The following is a 20,428-nucleotide window of genomic DNA, read 5'->3' as shown; positions in this document are numbered from 1 at the left end:
TATGGTGGATTTCTATGTCTTGGTTAGCAACACATTTCTTTTCCTACTTTCATTAGGGATTGGTAGGACACTCTTACAGAGCCACATTCTGTGCCTGACTGGAAAAGTCCAGAATTTGAGCTACACTGCATCAAATTTGAGACAAAAATCATTTTATAAGAAGATGATCCTGGGAATTACAGGCTTGTAATGCTCTCACTTATTAGATCTCCTGAAAATTAAAACATATCAATAAACAAAACAATGCAAATCAGAGGCTGATGTGCTTTTTGAAGAGGAAAGATTGAGATTCACAAACATCTTTCAGTTCTTCAGAATCCAAAAGCATCTCAGCATGGTTAATGAGAACAAATGATCATTTGCATAACAGAAACCAGATCACTTTCCATCCTGCTGGATCTATCACATTCTCCAGTGAGGACTGAATGATGCTGCAGCAAAGCAAGATGAGGATTTTGAAGTATTCAGGATGGTCAAAAAAAACTGAATGTAAATAGCTCCAGAAAGATCCTGTAATACTGAGTGATCAAAAAGGCAGAGGAGATACCAAATGTTCATAAACCCCTCCACATGCTGGAAAGCATATTGCTATAGGCACACCCAAAACAATGGGCATAAATCAGCAGCTCTCTCAAAGAGATGATTTTGACAACAGCTTTAGAAAATTGTCAGTTTAATGCTTAACATCAGTCAGGATGAAAAATAAAAATTCCAAGCACCAATTAGAGAATATTTTGAGAATAAAACAAAATTGTCCCTGAACTGCCTAACACCATGGTCCATCCAAGGGCTGAGGCTCCTTCCAGCTGCTATTTCAGGACAAGATGGAGCAATTGGGCAGGGCAAACATGAGATGACCATCAGTGATGCTGACACAACTGGTCCCTGACATCCCCCTCGCTCACTGAGCACCAAAACCAAGGTGGATCACCCTGAACAATCTGGATTTCCCCTGGAACTTTCTCCCAGGAATTTCCCACCCTGGCAAGAGCAGAGTCCCAGCCCACAGAGTCCTGCAGGCTGTTCCCCTGTGCTGAACCATGACCACCATTCCACATCTGCCTGTGGGAACTGCTAAAATGCAGTTAAAATGGTTAAATGCAGCCTCTAAAATCAAAGGAAAATAAAAAATCGCCTCAAACAATTCACTTTACATTATGCTGTTTACTGCTAGAAAACTGCCTCGTTTTCTGCTGCTTTATACTGTATCTTTTCTTTAAAGCACTCTTTTCTGCCAGAGCCTGTAGCCAAAACAGAAACTAAACTCGATAATAAAATGAGGAAATAAAAAAGACAGGAAGAGTTTGGGTGTTCATACTATTTGCAGCTAATGATAACATTAAAAACTCCAAAAATTACAAATTGAAAACATGTAAGGTTTAAATTTTACTTTAAATTATTTTTGTTCAAAAGAGTAAACAGACTACACACTGCTAGATTTGCTTGTGGCAACTGTTTCAGAATAAAGAATTTCAAGAATCCCTTGGCCTCTGATACATAACCCCTTTTATTTAACTTCATCTAATTGAAGACATCTGTAGTGGTGCCACACAAAATTTAATTCAAGCTTGGAAATGTCAATAAAAAGTGTCTGTAAGAAACAATATGGGTATAAAGCTGGCAGGGTAGTGTGCATCAACATGTACGTAGCCATACAAAATTAAGAATATAATGGCAGTCTGCTGCACGAGTTGACGAGGTGATAAAAGCCCTTTTCCTATAAAGTCTAATGAGCTCTATTACTCTTCAGCTTTCAGGAATGCAAAGGCCAGTGGGCTCAGCAGAGAAAAGCAACAAACTCTGCACACATGGATTCACTCAAAGTGCGACAGATCACATTACCAGGGTAATTACTAGAACCTGACAATTTCATTACAGTCACGCCGTCCTGAGCTCTTTGAGACTAACAAGAGAGACACTGCAAGGATTCCATGGCAGTTTGCTCACTTGAAATGAAGGAACAGCATCTCTCAACTTCTACCTCAGATTATAGTCAAATACAAGTTTAGCAAGTTATTTAGTAATTCATTCTTTTCTTCTACAGAAATAAATCAAAAACCATGAAAGACACGGCCTTTTGTGCTTCAATTTTTAAATGCAGTGCTGTGAAATTCAGTGGGAGCTTATTGCCCAGCAAAAGAGTCCTCAGGCTCCTTTGGAAGCACAGCAGAACCTTCCTTACCAGGCAGGAATTCTGTGCCAGCCACCTCCACCACCTGTAACCATGGCTGGCTGTCTACAGAGAGCACAGAGGACACTAATACATTCATTAAACAAAATAAATGAAATACATTCATTTCCAAACTCCCATCCTGAGTGAACACATACCTCCAGAGGGGAATCACAGAGGAATCGTGTGAACTGCACCAAGTGGGTTCAGCAGTGCCCAAGAACATGCAAAGCACAAAAAGAAAGGAAAACCATCAGCAATGCATTAGGATACATTAATATTTAAATATACTCTTTCAAATACATATATCTGAAAAGCATCATCAGACTTTGTTTATGGAAATTTCATTTAAACCCTTAAACTCTCACAGTCTGTTCAGAAGTACAAATAAATATAATAATTAACTATGCAAAATACTTTATTTTCTATAAAACAGGAGATGGTTTTTTAAAATGTGATGTGAGAGAATTATCCCCCTGTAATACAGGTCTGTTTCTGTGTCCTTTATTTTAAATTACACATTACCCTCCTCAGGGACTCCTTGCAACAGGGAATCTTTTCCCACTGTTCCACTGATACCTCCCCTATCACCAAAGCATGGGGCCCTCATGCCTCTCAACAGAAATTAATTAATTTACACTCAAAATTAAAAGCAAGTTCATTTTAATTTTAAAGAAGAGGAAGGGCAAAGAAAAGAAAGAAAACCAACCTCCTGAAAGTGCAAGCATTTCAAACCTGGATTTTTGCCTCAACACAAAATGATGTGCTGCTGATAATTACCCAAAAAGGCAATGTTTTAATGATCTGGAGCTTGTCCAAGATTCTTAGAGTAATAAAATACAATACTTATTCACTTACTATCATTTACTTATTTGATACAAACACTTCCTTATTGGTGGAGTCCACATTAAAGAGGTTGCAGAGCTCTGGTATGTATTTAACTCCAAACATTCCCTTGTTAAATAACTGCTTTAATACACAGTTTAATCCCCCCTTTTGTAATGGCTGGGTGATTTAATAAATCAGCAGTTCCCACACTGCAAATAATAGTAAATAGGAATTTTTAATTAAAATTTAGATAAAAAGAATACATATGGACACCTACAAAAACCTGACTGTTGTCAAGATTTGGTTGTCAAGAATTCCATTAAGTTCTGAGATTTTTGCTGCCTCATCCTGCTGATCTATGGATTGATGGGAAACCTCTGGACACAGAAATTATGGAAGAACACTGAATTTCTATATTGTGATGGTGAAGGCAGGGGATTGTACATTTCCTATAATTTACCATTTCAGATCTAGTCACTATCACTCTAAATTACTCAGAGTTTGGGAAGAACAAATTACTGTGGTATCTTAATTAAATTGAAGAATTATTTTGTTGTGATGGACAAGGGAAAAAAACACGAATAATATTTAAATTAAAAATATAATTAAAATTTTGAATTATTGAGTTATTTTCCTGAAGTAAAAATACAGTTACAAATTCCTACACTATGAGTGCATCCATCCCTACAGCCAGTGGTTTTAGAAAGTGCAGGTTTCAAAAAAAATAAACCATGTGTAATTAATTTTCATGTCAGAAGACCCCCAATAGTTCTGAATCTGTAACTTTAGCTGTAGAGTGCAAACTAAACCCTATGGTGAGAAATCTGAGCCCACAACCCTTTTCAAATGGTTTTATCAATTCTCCAGGCCCTGCTGCCCAGTCCCTTGGCTCTGAGGGTGAAGGGGAACTTTTGAAGTTTAATAACTTCTGCTGTTACAGCTGCTGGAAAAAAAATCTTAACTGCACCTGAATTTGTATCACAACGTTAAGGGAAAAAAAAAACAACAAGTCTTGTTATAAATTATTTCACTTGATGATACCTGGTGAAGTTCAGAGGTTAGATAATTTTAATTTTCTTAAACTAATCTATACATTTATGTAAAAAAAAACCATTAGATTCAGCTTCTAAATTAACAAACTCATCTAACACTGCAATATTATTATGAACACAATTAAAATTTATTCAATAAAGCATGAAAGAAATACAGCCAAAAGCTGATGTTGTATGTAAAATAACTCAATGTGTCATACAAACACAACTCAAATTCCTTTCACAAAGCCATGCTTTTCTAATTTTAATTTCCAACTGATTTACATAAACTTTTAAAAGCTTTATAATATATAAGAAATCCACATGATTTTTACTTTGGTGCAAGCTAATTACAGCTGCCAGAAGGAATCAACTCAACAACAGGGAGTAAGTTTAAACATAATTATTAAACTAAGAAGAAACACATCAGTGAGAATGAAATGAAAGGGAAGAAAAAAGGCAGAAAAATAAAAAGCAGGTTGGGTTCAACCCAAAGCTTCTTGCTGGAGTAAGAGCACGTGCACAGCTTTAAAAAGAGGCGATAAAGCAGAGTGTGAACACCTGCTCCCTTTACACAGGGGGAAGAGATTGAGGAGCTGAACTGGACTGGGTTTCACCTGGCAGCTCAGGATTCCTGCAGGGAAATGCTCCTGATGCCACAGGAGGACCCCACGTCTGCTGTAGTGTGTTCTTAAGTTTTTAGTTTGCTCCCCCATTTTCTGTATTGTATCCCCCTGTTTTATGTAAATGGTTCCTCCCTTCCCCAGTATTTCCCGCCACTGCCACCCTGTCAGATAAGTTGCTATGGTAACCTCGCTATTCATAGTTGCCGATATGTAATTGCTCCTCCCCTGGTTTCCCTTATAAGTGAAAGTTGTCTCCTCCCTGAGCCCAGTCAATCACCCCCTTTCTCCTCCCAAGTTTCGAGAACCTTCTTCTCTCTGGGAGTTATAGTTAGCTGCCGCCCCAGGGCCCCTCCTTTGCTTTATATTAGTTGGTTATTTAGGTATGTCAATTATGTTTAAAACCTCCAAATATGTATTATTATTGGTTAGCTGAGTTTCCCTACCTTTTCCCCCCTTTTTCCCTTAAAACCCTGTCTCGCCCCCTGTTCAGGGCCATTTGCTAGTAGTCTCCATATTTGTTAGTGCTTCTGCAATAAAACCGACAGCCTACCTCCAGCAAGTGGTCACCTCCTAATTCGTCTCACACTCGCGCCGCTCCGAGCTATCTCCCAGCTCAGCCCGAGGCCAAGACGCCGAGGGAAGCTGGCTTCAGATGTGCAAGAGTGCTAGCCTTCGCCCCTCACTAGCTAACCAGATTCCAGAACTCAGTACGCCCTCACACACACGTCCTCCTCAGGAACCTTCCTGGATCTACACAATTATCTGAGATATTCCACAAAATGCATTCATTCATCATCCCCCCTTTGACAGTATTAATTTTAATTGCTCATATCTGCAATTCACTGCCAAGGAAAGCTGAGTACTTGCCCTTTTTTTGGGATACAGAAGGATAAACAATGAATAGGGGATTTGGGCCTTCCTTTTTATGTTTTTTAAAATCCCATTTCTGAACAGGATTAAAATAAAACAAGGATTTTGGTCACAGTGTTTTTTTTGCTTTGTTTTTCACAGAGGTGCAAGGCTCATAAGAAACTAAAAAATAAAGATGGCAAGTCATAAAACCTGCAAATCCAGTGCATCATTTCTGTGCTGCCCTATTTTAATTGAAATAATCTTCCTTACCCAAAACAGATCAGAATCAGTCTTAATCATAAAGTTGTGCAGTGAAAAAGTAAAAATAAATCAGTGTTTCAGTAAGGCAAGGAGCAGCTGCTAACAACCCTCTCCCACAGAAAAGAAAACAACAAACCAAACAATAAAAACAAACTCGCTAGGAAAACACAATGAAATTGAGATGAAAAATGAAGTAAATTCCTTAACTTTCTATAGAAATCAGGAAAATAGGACAAAATGTAGCATTTTTACTGGAAAAGATGGTCCAAACCACCTTGGAACCAGACAATAAATTAGAGTTCAGCAGAAGAATCAAAGACTTATCCCAGGGCTGGCTCTATTTAGCATTTTCAACAACTGCTTACAAAAATACAGACATGCAAAAACAACAGAGTTTCAGAGATATTCACAGACCTGAAGGTGAAGAAAGAGCCTTCAAAACTAGGAAAAAGGATTTAAAGTTTACAGTGGAAAGAGGGATTTAAAGTTTAAATGCATGTCTCAAATGTAGTTTTCAGGGCAAGGATGGGACTAATGAAATATTGTACATTTATTTCAGTTCCAATTCCCTTATGGAGTTACAAATGTCACTGTGGCTTTCTTGCTCAGAAAAAAAACTCCTCTCATATACTGAAGGTTTATCAGAATTATAGTAAAGATTATTTAATTTGATTTGGATTTACCTAGAAAACACAGTGGCAAAATGAAAATATAAACTGAGATGCAGAAAGAATCTGAACTGAAATTATATGACTGTGGACAAGTTATTTAATTGTCTGGATGTCTGAATTATTTTGCTTTTATAGATATTTCATGATAAAATCCATGAACCCACAGCACTGCAGTCACAAGGGCCACACAAATAAAAAGAAGAGTTTGGGCTGATATAGAAATACTCATTCAGAGTCCTGAAGTCAGAGCTACCAGGATGTGAAATCCAAGTTCACTGCAGTGAGATGTTCTGCCATGGCTTCCAGGAGCTGAATAAAAATGTACAGAAGGCTAAAAACAACCACAAAGGCTATTGATTTTTCAGCATTCTCTCACTGGAATATAAGAGAGGAAAGTGGGTTAGGGAGACCTAAAATTTTCCAACTGGCTGCTGATACCAGTTTGGAGCTGATCAGAACGTGCTCCTTGGCATTTCTCAGTTTTTTCTACAGGTTCAAGTGGATTCCTGGGAAGCAATTTAGGAAAAAAAAAAAAATAAAGGGGGAGGGTGAAAGAAAAACCCCACTCCACGTATTTCAGTAATTTTTTGCACCTTTTCAAACAGTGTATCTTTTGTGTGTCCTGAAATTCTTTTCTTCCAAGACAAATATTTAGCTAAGCACAAAGCAAAGAGAGAGTCCAGCTACTTTCACAGAGGGAACAGACAGATACTGTTTTTCTACAAGTTTGTCATTATGAAACCCTTGTGAAAAGTTAAATAAAACGTTTGCTTCAGGAGCAATAGCAATAAACTGTTCACTCCTGCTCTCTCTGGAAACTACTGTAGAATTTTTATGATCTTTTATGGAAATGTTTTCTAGCTTGTGTAGCTGCCACATAAGCTTGTTTCAGCTACACTTCAGCTGGGTTTCCTAAAGACAAAGACTGCTCTAAAAAGACTTGAGGTCAGAAATGTGATGCCTCTGATGAGATGATACTTCATTAAGAACTGCTAAAGACACCTCTGTTCTATCCAAATTAGCCACTGATTATTGCATTGGGATCAAAAATTTCCTCCTTGGCATGAAAAGACTAAAAAATGTTTTGGGTGTATTTGTTTCATGTAAAATCTTTGATCCAGATCTCCACAATTCCACATCTGTACCTATCGTTTCATTTATCACATCTCTTCATTTGAAACACAAGAGATTCAGGTGGCAAAATGTTCTGAAATACCTATCTGAAATGATCTAAATGTTCTGAAATATCTATCTGAAATGATCTAAATGTTCTGAAATATCTATCTGAAATGGTCTAAATTTTCTGAAATATCTATCTGAAATGGTCTAAATGTTCTGAAATACCCATCTGAAATGATCTAAATTTTCTGAAATACCTATCTGAAATGATCTAAATGTTCTGAAATATTATCTAGAAATTATTATATATGTTCTGAAATATCTATCTGAAATGGTCTAAATGTTCTGAAATACCCATCTGAAATGATCTAAATTTTCTGAAATACCTATCTGAAATGATCTAAATGTTCTGAAATACCATCTCCAGGTATTTTATAAATCATCCTGAAGCTGGATCACAGCATCTTCCAGGTGATTTGTATTCTGCAAGGCCCTCCCTGCATTTCTTACCCAGAAACAGGATTTTTGGTGCTGAGCAAAGTTAAAACATTTGCAGGTAAGGGCTGCTCTTGGCAAAGCACAGACAAGCCATTCCACAGCTTCCATAAATCCAGTGGAATTGGATCACCCAAAGAGCCAAATCTTGGGATAATACAAGACACAAGTCCATTCTTCTTATTCTCAGACCATCCTTCCATATATTAATCTACACATTTTCTCCCAGAAATATAACCAAAGGCTATTAAAAGTTACTCAATAGACTCCAAATCCATATTTACCTATTTCTCTGTGCATGAATTATTACAACAAAGCTGTATTAGCATTTACTATTTTTCTTATGAAAAATGAAAAAAAAAAAAAAGGTGGACAAACCCTCACCCACATGATTTTTTTGCATAATTATTTTACTCTTGATATGCTGATCAGCTCTATAATTTATGCTCCTACTGATCTTTCACTGATGCCACAGGGTCCCAAGGTTATTTCAATATAAGGATGCTCAGCCTACTCTCATCTCTCTGCTCATTAGAGGTCTCCATTTCTCAGGTTTTCTAAGCTTTCATGGTTTCAATTTCTTTTCCTTATAGCTTGACCCATTTCACAAAATAAATATAACCAGCCAGCAAATAACCCAAACAAATAAATCCTTGCCATTGATTACATTTGTGGGGGGGTTTCTATGTTACAGACACAGATTCTCATGCTAAGCATGATTATATCTTCCACTGCTTTAAAAACAATCCAACAAACAAGAAAACAGCAAAACAAAACAAAAAAAAGTCATTAAATAATAGCTCTGTTATACTGGGAATGGGACCATCATTTTGAACCTGAGATAAAGAGCCACATCAAGCATTTTCATAAAGGGTCAGAAGAAATGCAAAGAATGGGGCAAACACTAATCCAGATTATTTCAATACCTTCCAAAAATGAGCAGCTCAGAACTTGGCTAATTCAAGAGTAGCCTTAGATACACCTATATTCCTAATTTCCATTATTTGATCTGAACTCCTTCATTGCTATTTATACTTTAACTTCACAATCTGTTCAGGCTCCCCCTAATTCATCTCATTTTCTCCAACAACTATAATAAAAATTCATATATTCCTCAAACAGTGGATGCCCATGCATTTACACAGTAGCTGAATAAAGTTTTGTGCTCCCACAGAGGAAAAGTGAAAAATCAATTTTTCCTCAGCCCTATTTAAGAGCAAGGACTATAAAGAAACCTTCAGTATGAAAATTGCCTGCTATGTTTTTCCTCAGGACACCAATTCCATACAATACAAACATGCTGACAGAAACATTCTTCAGTGCCAACAAGTTTGTGCAACATCAGGAATTGACTCCACTCCAAAGCACAGACACAGCCAGGTCAGTTTTGAAGCTGAATTCCTGCAGCAAGTGATCAGAAGTTCTTGAGAGGGGTGAGAGGATTTCCAGGGTAAATTCAGCTTCTACCACCAGACCAACTAAGAAAAAAAATGGCATAATGAATATTTTAAAAGTCTATGCAGAAAATAGTTGTGGCTTTTATGCCAAGATAAAAACCAAATTGAATTTTTTTTTCTCTTGCAAGCTAAATTGGTTTTAATTCCAGGAGCAAGGGAATACTTTAGACTGCTCCTAGAATATTAACCTATTTGGCAGAGAGACAATCTATTTCTACCTTACCCAATCCTCTCCTTGCCAGTGAAAGAGGAACAGATTTTGGTGATGCTTCCATAGAAAGCAAAGTTTCATCACAAGTCTGGGACTTGGGAAAAGTGGATTTCACAAGTTTCCACCTTGCTTTTTATTAGAACTAACAGAAGTCACTGCCTCACTCAGGAATCAGTACTGCATCACCAAAGTGTGCTGCAGGATTCTCCCCAGCAAAATCTCCAATTATTTTGATGAACACACTGTAATTAGTGCGTGCAGTCTTCAGCAGGGAAACAGAAGAAGGAAAGGAGGAAAAGGCAAAATTTAAAGAGATTCAGCATCACAAAGGGCACCAAAACACCAATTATGACTGGGCTCAAACTGGCATTAACCAGAGTGCCCACAACTTCAATTCCACAATTCCCTGCCCTGACAATCCTTTACTCTCCCTTCTCACATAAACTCCTGATGGAAAGCTGAATTTACATTACTGAGGTGCAAAAAGGCCTTCTCCACACTCACTGTGCAATAACCAGCTTCGCTGTTCACATCTTTTGTTACTATTTGTGAACATTTTTATAGTTTTTCCCATTAGTGTTATTCTCAAATAACCACCAAAATTCTAAATTGCTTCTCAGAATTGCTTTTTAATATAATAAGGTTAATATTAAACTAGCCTAGCAACAGATAGTGTATTGTGATGCCAACAATCTAAGAATATATTCCCAAAAGAAGTTGTTAATATGTCCCATAACAATCTTTGTATGATTCTGAATTTAAATATAGGCAGGTTTCTAAATATGAAGTTGTTAATATAAAACTATAAACTCTTCCTAAACTAGAAACTTTCCAAACACAAAAGTGTGCAGGACTCTCCCTAAAAAAAAAACCCAACAGAGTATTTTGCACAAATTAAAAGTGAAAAAATCCTGGATATTTGCCAGTTTAAAGCACAAAGCAGACTTCTTCCTATCCTGATAAAAGGTCCTGTGTATAGGAGAGAATTTTATTCCCTTTGCTTAAAGAACTCCTTGGTTCCATAATGTCTGTAGGATATATTAAAAAGTCTGAAAAAGAGGAAGCAGAAAAAGTTTTGAGGTCTTACAAGCAGCATTTTCTACCATTCCTCTCAGTAATTTGGATCAGTTTTACCCTACTTGGTACCTTAGAAGTGACTCAGAAAACTCTTCCCACACAAATTTAATATTAAAAAAAAAAGGATTCTGAACTACATGAAAACACATTTTTGTGTAAAACATGCTTCAGTTTACTTCCTGCAGAGAGCAAATACAAAATGTTGACTGAAGGGAGAGTGTTAATTCCTAACTGTGAATAAAAAATCCTTCTTGGCCAGGCAGTCTCATGGATATAAATATGATTTACCAAGGCTGAAAAAGAACCTAAATTCAAACCCATCAGCATCAGACCAAGTTTTTACATTCAGTAGATGCTTCAGAGAAGGTTTTTAGGTTTCCCCTGGAATTTTCTAAGCCTGCACAAACATGAGGCCAAAGAGAGGAGATAAAGGCAAAGCAGGGAAACCCCTACGGCAAGCAATAAGGAAAAAGAGGATAAAAACCTGTTAAACTATTAGCAGTGAGCAGAAATCCATCTCCTCCCAACAGCAACTCCCAGGACAGCCTTTACACCTTCAGCTGGTGGAAACCTGACTGTCCCTAACACACCTTTGCAGGCTGAAATGCTTCCACCAGAGCAGAAAAACCAAGTCTCTACTCTGCCCAGGTAATGCTGGGTACAAATCCAGTAAACAGCTCAGTCTCTCTTGGCATGCCTCCAACTTTTACATTTTTATAATTAAACCCACTTAGGCCAGCAATTATAAAAAGGGTAGAGACTACTACTTACTGTAATGAGAGCTATTATTTTACTAAACAAAGTGCAATGGATTTTATGGCTTTTCAGAGTAGCATTACAGACATCTCACAAAAAAAATAAAACCCAGCTCTCCTTACACTCTTGAACTAAAGCCAAAAATTATGATGTGGTTTTACAATTCTGCCTGGAAAGCAGCCCCAGTTTACAAGGTTTCACTTCTGCAGATAGTTCACTCTCAGGAACAGAAAATCCTGACTAGCTGACCAATAATAAAGCTGCACATCTGCAGTAGATGGAAATGAGAGATCTGAGGTAGCATTTTCCTTAATTCTGCCAATGAGGAGGTTGTGCCACCTGCCAGAGAAATGGAGAACTGCTGCTTGTTCAGAACCCCACGAGTATTTTTAATTATTTTTCATTTATTAGATTAGGATTATCCTCTGTAAACACCCTTTGAGGAGCAGGGTTTATCCATATGCAGCATATTCTCATCAAGCCTCAGATGATCAGCTGGTGAGATATTTTTGCACTATTTCTATTGTAAAGGTGAGTTCCAGCTGAGCAGTGTGCTTAGCAATGGAATGGGAATAAAACTGAGATTTTTAAAACCTTCACTTGTTAAAGTAAGCGAGAAAACAAAAAAAATCAGGAAGAAACATAAAAAAGGTAGCAAAGAACTTTAAAGCAGGAGACGATTTTGCCATCAAAAACCCCTCAGGAATGGCAATTTCAATGACTGAATATTTAGATCAGCATTTCCCAGCATCTAGGGGTGCATTTGAAGAAGCTGTTGGCAGAAAGGTGCATGCAGTGAACTGTACCTCGTTCTCCCCACAGTCAGAAGGTGTGTCCTTGTGTACAGACATCTGATACTTGGCAAATAAAGTGGCAGATTGGCTGAAGGATGATTTGAACTGGGGGTCCTCAAAGGAGACAGGTACTAACCTCACCTTCAGAGCAAGGGAAATAGAAGCATTCTGTTTTGAGTGCATGGCATCACATAATCTGCTTCTGAAGGTCAGGCTAGTGAAAGATCTCCTCCTATGCACTTCAAAGCCTCTGAAGTCAGTTTTCTACTTTAAAAATAATAATAAAATAACTTCCTATATTTACTGATATCTAACAAATTTTAGTTTCATTGCACAGTCTCAAGGACTTCTTAAAATATTCTATTTTTAATGGCACATCACTCATTGATTGCCCTGGTTCAACAATTACTTGTTCTTCCTACTCAGACTGTTTCTCCAAACTCATGATATAATTTTTTCCTTCTAGAACAGAGACGTAACACATCTGACAGTTCACTTTTACACTCCACCTGTTCATTGCAGGAAGCAGCAACAAATTATAAATTCAGATGGAGTGCACAGGTTGCTTTTTAAAGGCTTAAACTGCAACTGAGGAGAATTATTTCACTCTGGTGAACCTTAAACCAACAATTTGTGTGTGTGACAAACTTTTGCTCAAATGTTGGCCCTGATCATTGTATCCTTTTTATGGAAACACTCAAACCAAAGCCAAGGAGAGCAGTTACCAGGCTGAGTGTCCAGCTGGATTCAGTTCTTATGGGATTTGTATTTTTAAGGCCCATCTCTATCTCCAAGAGCCTCACCCTCTCCATTTCTTACCCAACAGCATCCACAACTTTTCTGCCTGCAACTAAAACCAAATATCTGTGGCACTCACAGAGAGGCATCAAGAGTTTGCACTTTCAGGATGTTGATTTTATTGGATACAGTACTTTACAAGCTCCTGAATATACAATGGATATAAAATCCACATTTGCTTCTCCTAGAAACAGGACATGTGAAATGCAGGGGAAGCTTTGCATAGAATTAAATTTGGCCTCCTGACCTGATTTATGGATGGTTTATCAGGTGGGTCCTTGTGAATGACCATCTGGTAACGTTTATAGACCTGGTAAGACTCCTGAAATGTGGCTTTGAACTGTGAACTTGGTGGAGATGATCTCACCACCCTCACCTTCAGAAGAAGTTAAACACATTTATTATTAAAATATCATGCAATGACTGTACATTTATACACAACATAAACATCACAACAGAGAGAAATTTCACCCTCCTGCACAAGGGCCATCACAAATTAATTACTATTAGCCAAGAGTCTTCTCATTCTCCGACTCAATTTATGCTACTGAAAGTTTTTAAATTGACATTGAATAACACACGTTTTCAAGCTGCAGATTAACTAAAATGCCTAGAGAAGAACTACACAATTTTCAGGAAATAATACCAACACATGGTATGCAGATCATAATTTTAAAAAGATTTTCTGTGCTACTTAAAAGATTCTCTCATAGTCTCACACTACACTGAAAAATGCTTGGAAGACTCAAATCTCTGCTCTTCACCCAAAATCCATGTTTTTATGGCAATAATCCCAAGGGGATTTCCAGGTACTTTTGAAATTGAAAAAGGAAGATGAAGCAGTGTTTCCATATTCAATTATGAGTTAACCATAACAAGGAGTTACCAGCCCTCATACCATCACCATTAAACACACAAAAATAATTTTAAAAAATAATCTATAAATTAAACATTCTTCTTAGTAAAAATGACTGCTCCCTAAGCAAAATAATACTACAACAGGGGCAGCAGTGCATGCCTTTTCAAAAATATTTAAGGTCATATTAATTTCCAAAACTATGTAGTTTTCAGAATGGTTCTATTTTCACAAAGAGCAAATGTTTTTTAATACTTCATCTTCTAAAAAGATGCTCAGACAAAGCCATCATGCTTCTGTTAAAGAACTCCTCAGGAAATGTGGAGTTAGGGAGACAAATCAATTTTGTGGCTTCTAGTCAGCAAATATTTTCATTTCCAGTACCATCATTGAAAATGATCAAGAAAACATTCAGTCAGCTTTCCAGCTTATGGAAAAAATAGCAGGAAAAATGGTTTTATGATTAACAAGTGTTATAAAGTCCAAAAGTCTTCCAGATTACTGTCTCATAGATGTAGTGGCAACCAGTGCATTAAGCAAACTTTTTTATTCTCATTTCTGCAGCTTTCAAAGACATCAACACACACCAATGACATGTGTAAAGAGCAACTACCTTATTATCTGATTAATTTAATGAAGTTACTGCTTCTTTGTCAAGTTTCATTAGCTTAGGTAGTTTAAGTATTTATATACTGCAGAGCTAAATAGTGAATTTCTCTCATTATTTAACACTTGATTAATACAAAGGTTTTCGTTTTCAAGTCACTCTGTATGAAATTAATTTGCAAGTTATTTTAGTAACTGTACTGCTAGGACATTGCAGTACAAGAGTACCCTCCTGTGGTTAAAAAGAGTGCAGCTGCACCATGAGTGTGTAATTTATATAAATACATATATACACATATATATATATACATATACACTCCTGTGATGCATATCTATATATATGTATCTATATATAGTTATATATATCTATCTGTACCTACATTTGTATATATCTACATGTATCTATATGTGTGTATATATATATATATAAATGAATAGACATCATTCAGTACCACATATATTTCAAGATTTAAGCCACAACTACTTCATAAAGCCATAAATACAGACTTAAGCTTTTCAAAAACTCCTTAACTGGACCTTTCCTTCATCTGCCTCCAACAACAGTGAACAAGAGATTACCTCTAATTTGTGTCGTGCATCATCAGGTAGAGGGACAAAAACAAAGTCTTCAATGTTTTTAGGCTGGTTTGTTTTAGATTTAGAGTTTTGCAAGAGGAAAGTTTGATCTCCTTGAAGTTGAGAGCCTTCTGCTGTGCCCATCTGGTTCTGCAGGAGCTTCTGGAGTTTCCTCTCTTTCCTGATGTCCTTTGCTTTCCGACACGGGGGCTTGCTCAGATCAGCCCCTTTCCCTACGAGGGCACAGGCAGAGTTAAACACCACACCTGATAACAAACAGCTCTCACCTCAGCACTGGAAGGAAATGCTTAAAATCACCATTTACTGCAGCCTGGGCTCTGAACTCAGCATGGCCTTTCACACTTACAACCACCAACGCCTGATGCAACACTAATGCAGTGATTCTCCCACAGCTTCTTACTGCAGCACCAATCTGGAGTCACCTTGACCATTTCACCCCAAAGCCAAGGGTGTGCTTAAAAACTTGAAATACAACCACAAAATCACAGAGAATTGGTCTTCTGCATTCAAAACCTCTGTGTGTGTGTGTGTGGCTGCACCACGGACTCCTGTAAAGACACACACCCCAAAATAAAGCCCAGAATCCATAGGCAGGATGTAGAAATGCTGCCAATGCTATTATGGTCGTGTAATAGAAAAGGCCACAAATTTGCATATTTGCTTAAAACTATCTTCAGATTGTCTGTTTTAATCAATAAATTCACTTTTTGCACTTTAACAGATGAGTCATTTACAGAATTCTGTTTGTGAAGTGGTGTTTGCTGAAAGGAGAAGTCAAACCCATGCACGTTTCCCACCTTGATCCATTTGTTCCTTACTAATACAAGAACTGTGAGCTGTAAAGCAACACAGATCCAAAGGCACGAGGGAATTGCAGACACTGTGTGACCTGGCCTCAGGCAAACAAGTCAGAGGAAGAGTTTATTTAAAACTCTCATGATGTATTTGAAGAATGAGTACTTCATCTGTATCAGGATCTGTTTCATGTCTTGGATCTTCTGTGAGCTGTAACTTAGCAAGAAAAACTTCTTCAAGCAGTGACTGTGCCTACAGAGATATAAGCAAACCTTCTTTTCTATCTGAAACTGTGCAGAAACAGACCATTATTCCTAGAGGACAATGACCTGTTTTGTTTATAAAGGAATAAAAATGCAATTAAACAATCTTATTACCGAGTAAGTCTACATTTTCCAAGATGAAAACTAAACATTTTTCTATCTGGAAAATTTTAAACTAAATTTGACCTGTGACACCAGCTAGCATTAAAAAAAAAATTAAATAAGCTTCTGATGCACTTATTATTCACTTCTATCTTCAAAAGCACCAGAAAGAAGCACACTAATGAATATTTCTGCTCTGTAAAATTAAACCTTTTATTCCTGAAATGCACTTCAGTGTTATTTACCTGCATTTCCAGTCCTTACAGTTTGATTCAAAGCTATTCTTATTTAAGTAAGGACCTTACCTCACCTTTTCCAAAGCACTGGCAGGTTTTTACACTCCCATTCCTTACCCAAGTCTGCCATCTGCTGTCCACAGCCACTTCATTTCTTTCCAATACTAAGTTTACAAAGGCCAAAATTTTTAATTTATTATTTAAAACAAGAGAGCTTTGAAAATTTGCACAATGAAAGTCATACAAACAATAAACTATATAAGGGTTGTAAAGGTTTGTAAAAGATCCAAATATAAAATTCAGTTTTACAAATTCTGTAGTATTTCTATGCAACTGTGCTGATTCTCTGAGCAAGTATTTTTGAAAATTCTCCTTTTATTTAGATGCAAAAATTGTTTATTAAGCTGGTGAAAATCAGAGCTAATAGGGATGAGTGGTTATTAAGGAAAAAACATTATTTCACTTAAAATCAGCAATGCTGCAGAAAAAGACAGAAGTACTTTGTTCTCCTACATACTGGCACAACATGCAACAGGTGAGTGAAACACGAATTATTAGGATGTCCCAACACAGGCAGAAACTCTAAAGCCACAAGTTTCCAGTAGGATTTTCCCTACCATATACACCACAGTGAAGGAAATTCCCTTTATTTGCTAGAACAAGCTACACAAAATGAGAAACAAGATCTGTAAGACAAGGCTGCCTCACCTGTAGCCTCTGGGCCACAAAGTGTCTGTCAGCAATTCTACCTTCAATAAATTATTCTGGTTTAAAGAAATTATCCACCCATCCCTTACCATCTTTCTGCCAGAAATCACCCATGTCCCAAGAGAAGGCAGAATCACAGAATGGTTTGGGCTGGAAGAGACTTTTAATAAAAGGACACTTTCCACTGTCCCAGGCTGCTCCAAACCCCATCCAACCTGGCCTTGGACACTTCATGGATGGGACAGCCCCAGCTGCTCTGGGCACCCCTACCCTCATCATAAAAAGTTTCTAATCTAAATCTCACCTCTTTAGCTTCAGAACTTAGAGATTCAGTCTTACTTAAGGTGAGGAAAAAAAGATAAATATAACTTTTTCATGTAACAAAATATAAATTACAATATTACAAATGCCATCCAACAACTCTCAATTTCCATGCTGTAATTCCATACACTGGGAGGAGCAGAGGGAATAAAACCAAACAATTATTAATTTAGTAAGGAAGATAAAAAGAAGGGAGTTCAAGAAGATGTGAAATGATGAGAGCATACTCCAATGACTAGCAGAAATTACCTGGCTTGGGTGGTGCATGAACAGCTTTAGCTGAATGTGATGGCTCTGCAGGGACTGGGGTGTCCTTGTCTGCACAGACCTGAGCAGAATCCGATTCCACCTTCTGCACATTGCCCTCTTTTGTTTCTCCTGAGTCCTCATCTTCATTCTCCACCCTCTCAGCCTGATCCACAGCCAAGGGAGTCAGGTCAGACTGACTGACCTGAGACTCACTTTTGTATGCAAAATCACACGTGGCCACATCCTCTATATGGGAATCCATCGGCTCTTCTGTCAAGAATTAAAACCTGCATGAGTGAATTCTCTCTGTACAACCACAGCTCACATTTTCCACAGCTAAAATTAATACTAAACTAACTAGTTTCCAATTTTATAAGTGTTTTCCCACAGTATTGCAACAGTCTGAACACAGAGTTTCCTTTATGATCCTGAACTATGAACATCAATTCATTTATATAAGAACAGTTTTATTTCCTCCACTAAAACGGAACAGTCAAATATTTCAAATAAATAACAATCAAATAAATAACAAATAAACTATTTCAAACAAATAACAAACAAATCTAGCATACCACACATACAAAAGAGGCAGATTATAATGATTCAGAACCAATACAAGTTTCACCACCACGAAGAATTGCTGGATTTGGTGCTGTATAAATGGAAGGTAACTGGAAAAATCACTCTCTGTTTGCTCTTCCTTCTTTGTGCCACCAGTTAGTCCTCTCCAGATTATCAGTTTCATTATAGAAGTAAAAACAGCACCTAATTCTCTCAGCACCCAGCTAGAAAGTGAGGACATGCCCAGGAAAATGAGCTGGTCAATGGAAAAATCAAGGAAATATTTTCTTCAATAACCCCAGCCCCCTGAACAATTTGGTTTCTGGGCTACTGAAGTGCTCAAGACCCAGCCCAGCCAGGGGTGTACACACAGAATTCAAAGCCCATTTGCCATCTGACCACTCAAGCAGGTATTGAAATCCTCCTTCCACACGTCAGCATTGGTTTTCAAACACTCAGTGTTTCTTACCTTCGCTCGCTACCTTCGAAACATCTCCTTTGGAAATAAATTTCAACATTTTCTTCAGAACCTTCTTGTGGGACTTGGAGGCCTGAAAATGCAAAGCCCGGCACCTAAAAAAGAACAAAAAGAACATTTCTTTTGTGAAAGACTGTTTCAGGAAAAAAATAGTTTAAGGAGCCACTTACAAAATTTACATTGTAATCTCTATTTATTTCTTAAGTTTCTCTATATTGAGTGGTCAAATGTTTTATCAACACTTTTGAGATAATGAAATTTCATTGTCTTCTACTGAATAATATCAGTCCTTATGGCATGTTTTTTATGTCTATCTCTAGAATTACTAAAATACAAATGTAAGCCTCTCTTATTTGGGCTGCTAAAGCAGTGTTTGTGGGTTACAGACAAAGTTATTTCCCTACAGAAAAATATCCCAGAGCTGCTGAAGTCCCTATGCACAAACCCAAGAGAATATATTTACTGTTCAAAGTATCATTAAAAGTAGATTAACTTCTCAAGTATGATGTATTTCAAGCAGCAAACACAAATGGTGGAACATATTTGAAGTGGTCAAATCCCTTACAAAAGTGTACTTTGAGTTTCTTACCTTATTGTGTATTGAGGACAACATGTTTGATTCATGATAGGTTTGTAGACATATTTTCCACTTCTGAAAAGAGTAATAAATATGCATTGTTTTTTTGTTGTTGTTTATACTACAAAATAAATGAAGAAGCTTCTTTTATAAAAATCACATCAAAACATGTCACGATGAAATATCAAAGGGCAAGTTCTTCAGTTCTTTGCTGACTGCATTGTCCTTCTAAAATCACAGAATATTTCCCTGTTTGAAAGTCATGTTACAAAAGGTAACAGAGCACTGAACAAATAGCTCAATTACTCATGGATATATGTGTATCTATAGATCTAAACCTTAAATGTGGATTCTAACTGTTATATCAACTGACAACATGGCTTTGTATTTTCTTTTTCAATGTACCTTCGCCATCCTCTGTCTATGAGATCCTGGTAATCTTGAACTGTCATCGAATGTGCCCACATACCTGAAATAAACAACACAGCAGCGCAGTTGACTGACCGTGGTTTGGCTGTAAAATACAACAAACTCTGCAGAACTGCCTGGAGCCCCCCTGCTCTGGGACAGGCTGGGAGAGCTGGGGGTGCTCACCTGGAGAGGAGAAGGCTCCAGGGAGAGCTCAGAGCCTAAAGGGGCTCCTGGAGAGGGACCGGGGACACAGGGAATGGCTTCTCGCTGCCAGAGGGCAGGGTTAGATGGGATAATAGGAGGAAATTCGTGGCTGTGAGGGTGGAAACGCCCTGGCACAGGTGCCCAGAGAAGGTGTGGCTGCTGACGGATCCCTGGCAGTGCCCAAGGCCAGGTTGGACAGGGCTTGGAGCAGCCTGGGACAGTGGAAGGTGTCCCTGCCATGGCTGGGGTGGCACTGGGTGGCTTTAAGGTCCCTTCCAATCCAAACAATTCTGTGATTCTGCGATTATTGCAATTCTG

General features: G+C 37.6%; 1 protein-coding gene across 4 annotated transcripts in view; it reads right to left on the bottom strand.

Moving 5' to 3' along the window:
- Positions 1-20,428, bottom strand: part of ATE1 (arginyltransferase 1) — a 68,056-nt gene that overhangs the window by 46,826 nt on the left and 802 nt on the right. For 2 of the 4 annotated variants that reach the window (XM_064716142.1, XM_064716140.1), the window contains exons 2-8: positions 19,901-19,964; positions 19,508-19,570; positions 18,910-19,013; positions 17,880-18,149; positions 15,188-15,417; positions 13,394-13,522; positions 2,329-2,361 (exon numbers count right to left, since the gene is read on the bottom strand). In XM_064716142.1, the coding sequence (XP_064572212.1) occupies positions 2,329-2,361; positions 13,394-13,522; positions 15,188-15,417; positions 17,880-18,149; positions 18,910-19,013; positions 19,508-19,570; positions 19,901-19,964 (893 nt within the window). Of the gene's footprint in view, positions 1-2,328; positions 2,362-12,360; positions 12,490-13,393; positions 13,523-15,187; positions 15,418-17,879; positions 18,150-18,909; positions 19,014-19,507; positions 19,571-19,900; positions 19,965-20,428 lie in introns of all 4 variants that reach the window. The other 2 variants (XM_064716143.1, XM_064716141.1) reach the window with 1 other exon arrangement.

This window comes from Zonotrichia leucophrys, chromosome 6 (assembly GCF_028769735.1).
Source record: "Zonotrichia leucophrys gambelii isolate GWCS_2022_RI chromosome 6, RI_Zleu_2.0, whole genome shotgun sequence".
In the NCBI taxonomy this organism is placed as follows: domain Eukaryota; kingdom Metazoa; phylum Chordata; class Aves; order Passeriformes; family Passerellidae; genus Zonotrichia; species Zonotrichia leucophrys.
This window is presented reverse-complemented; position numbering and strand designations above follow the sequence as displayed.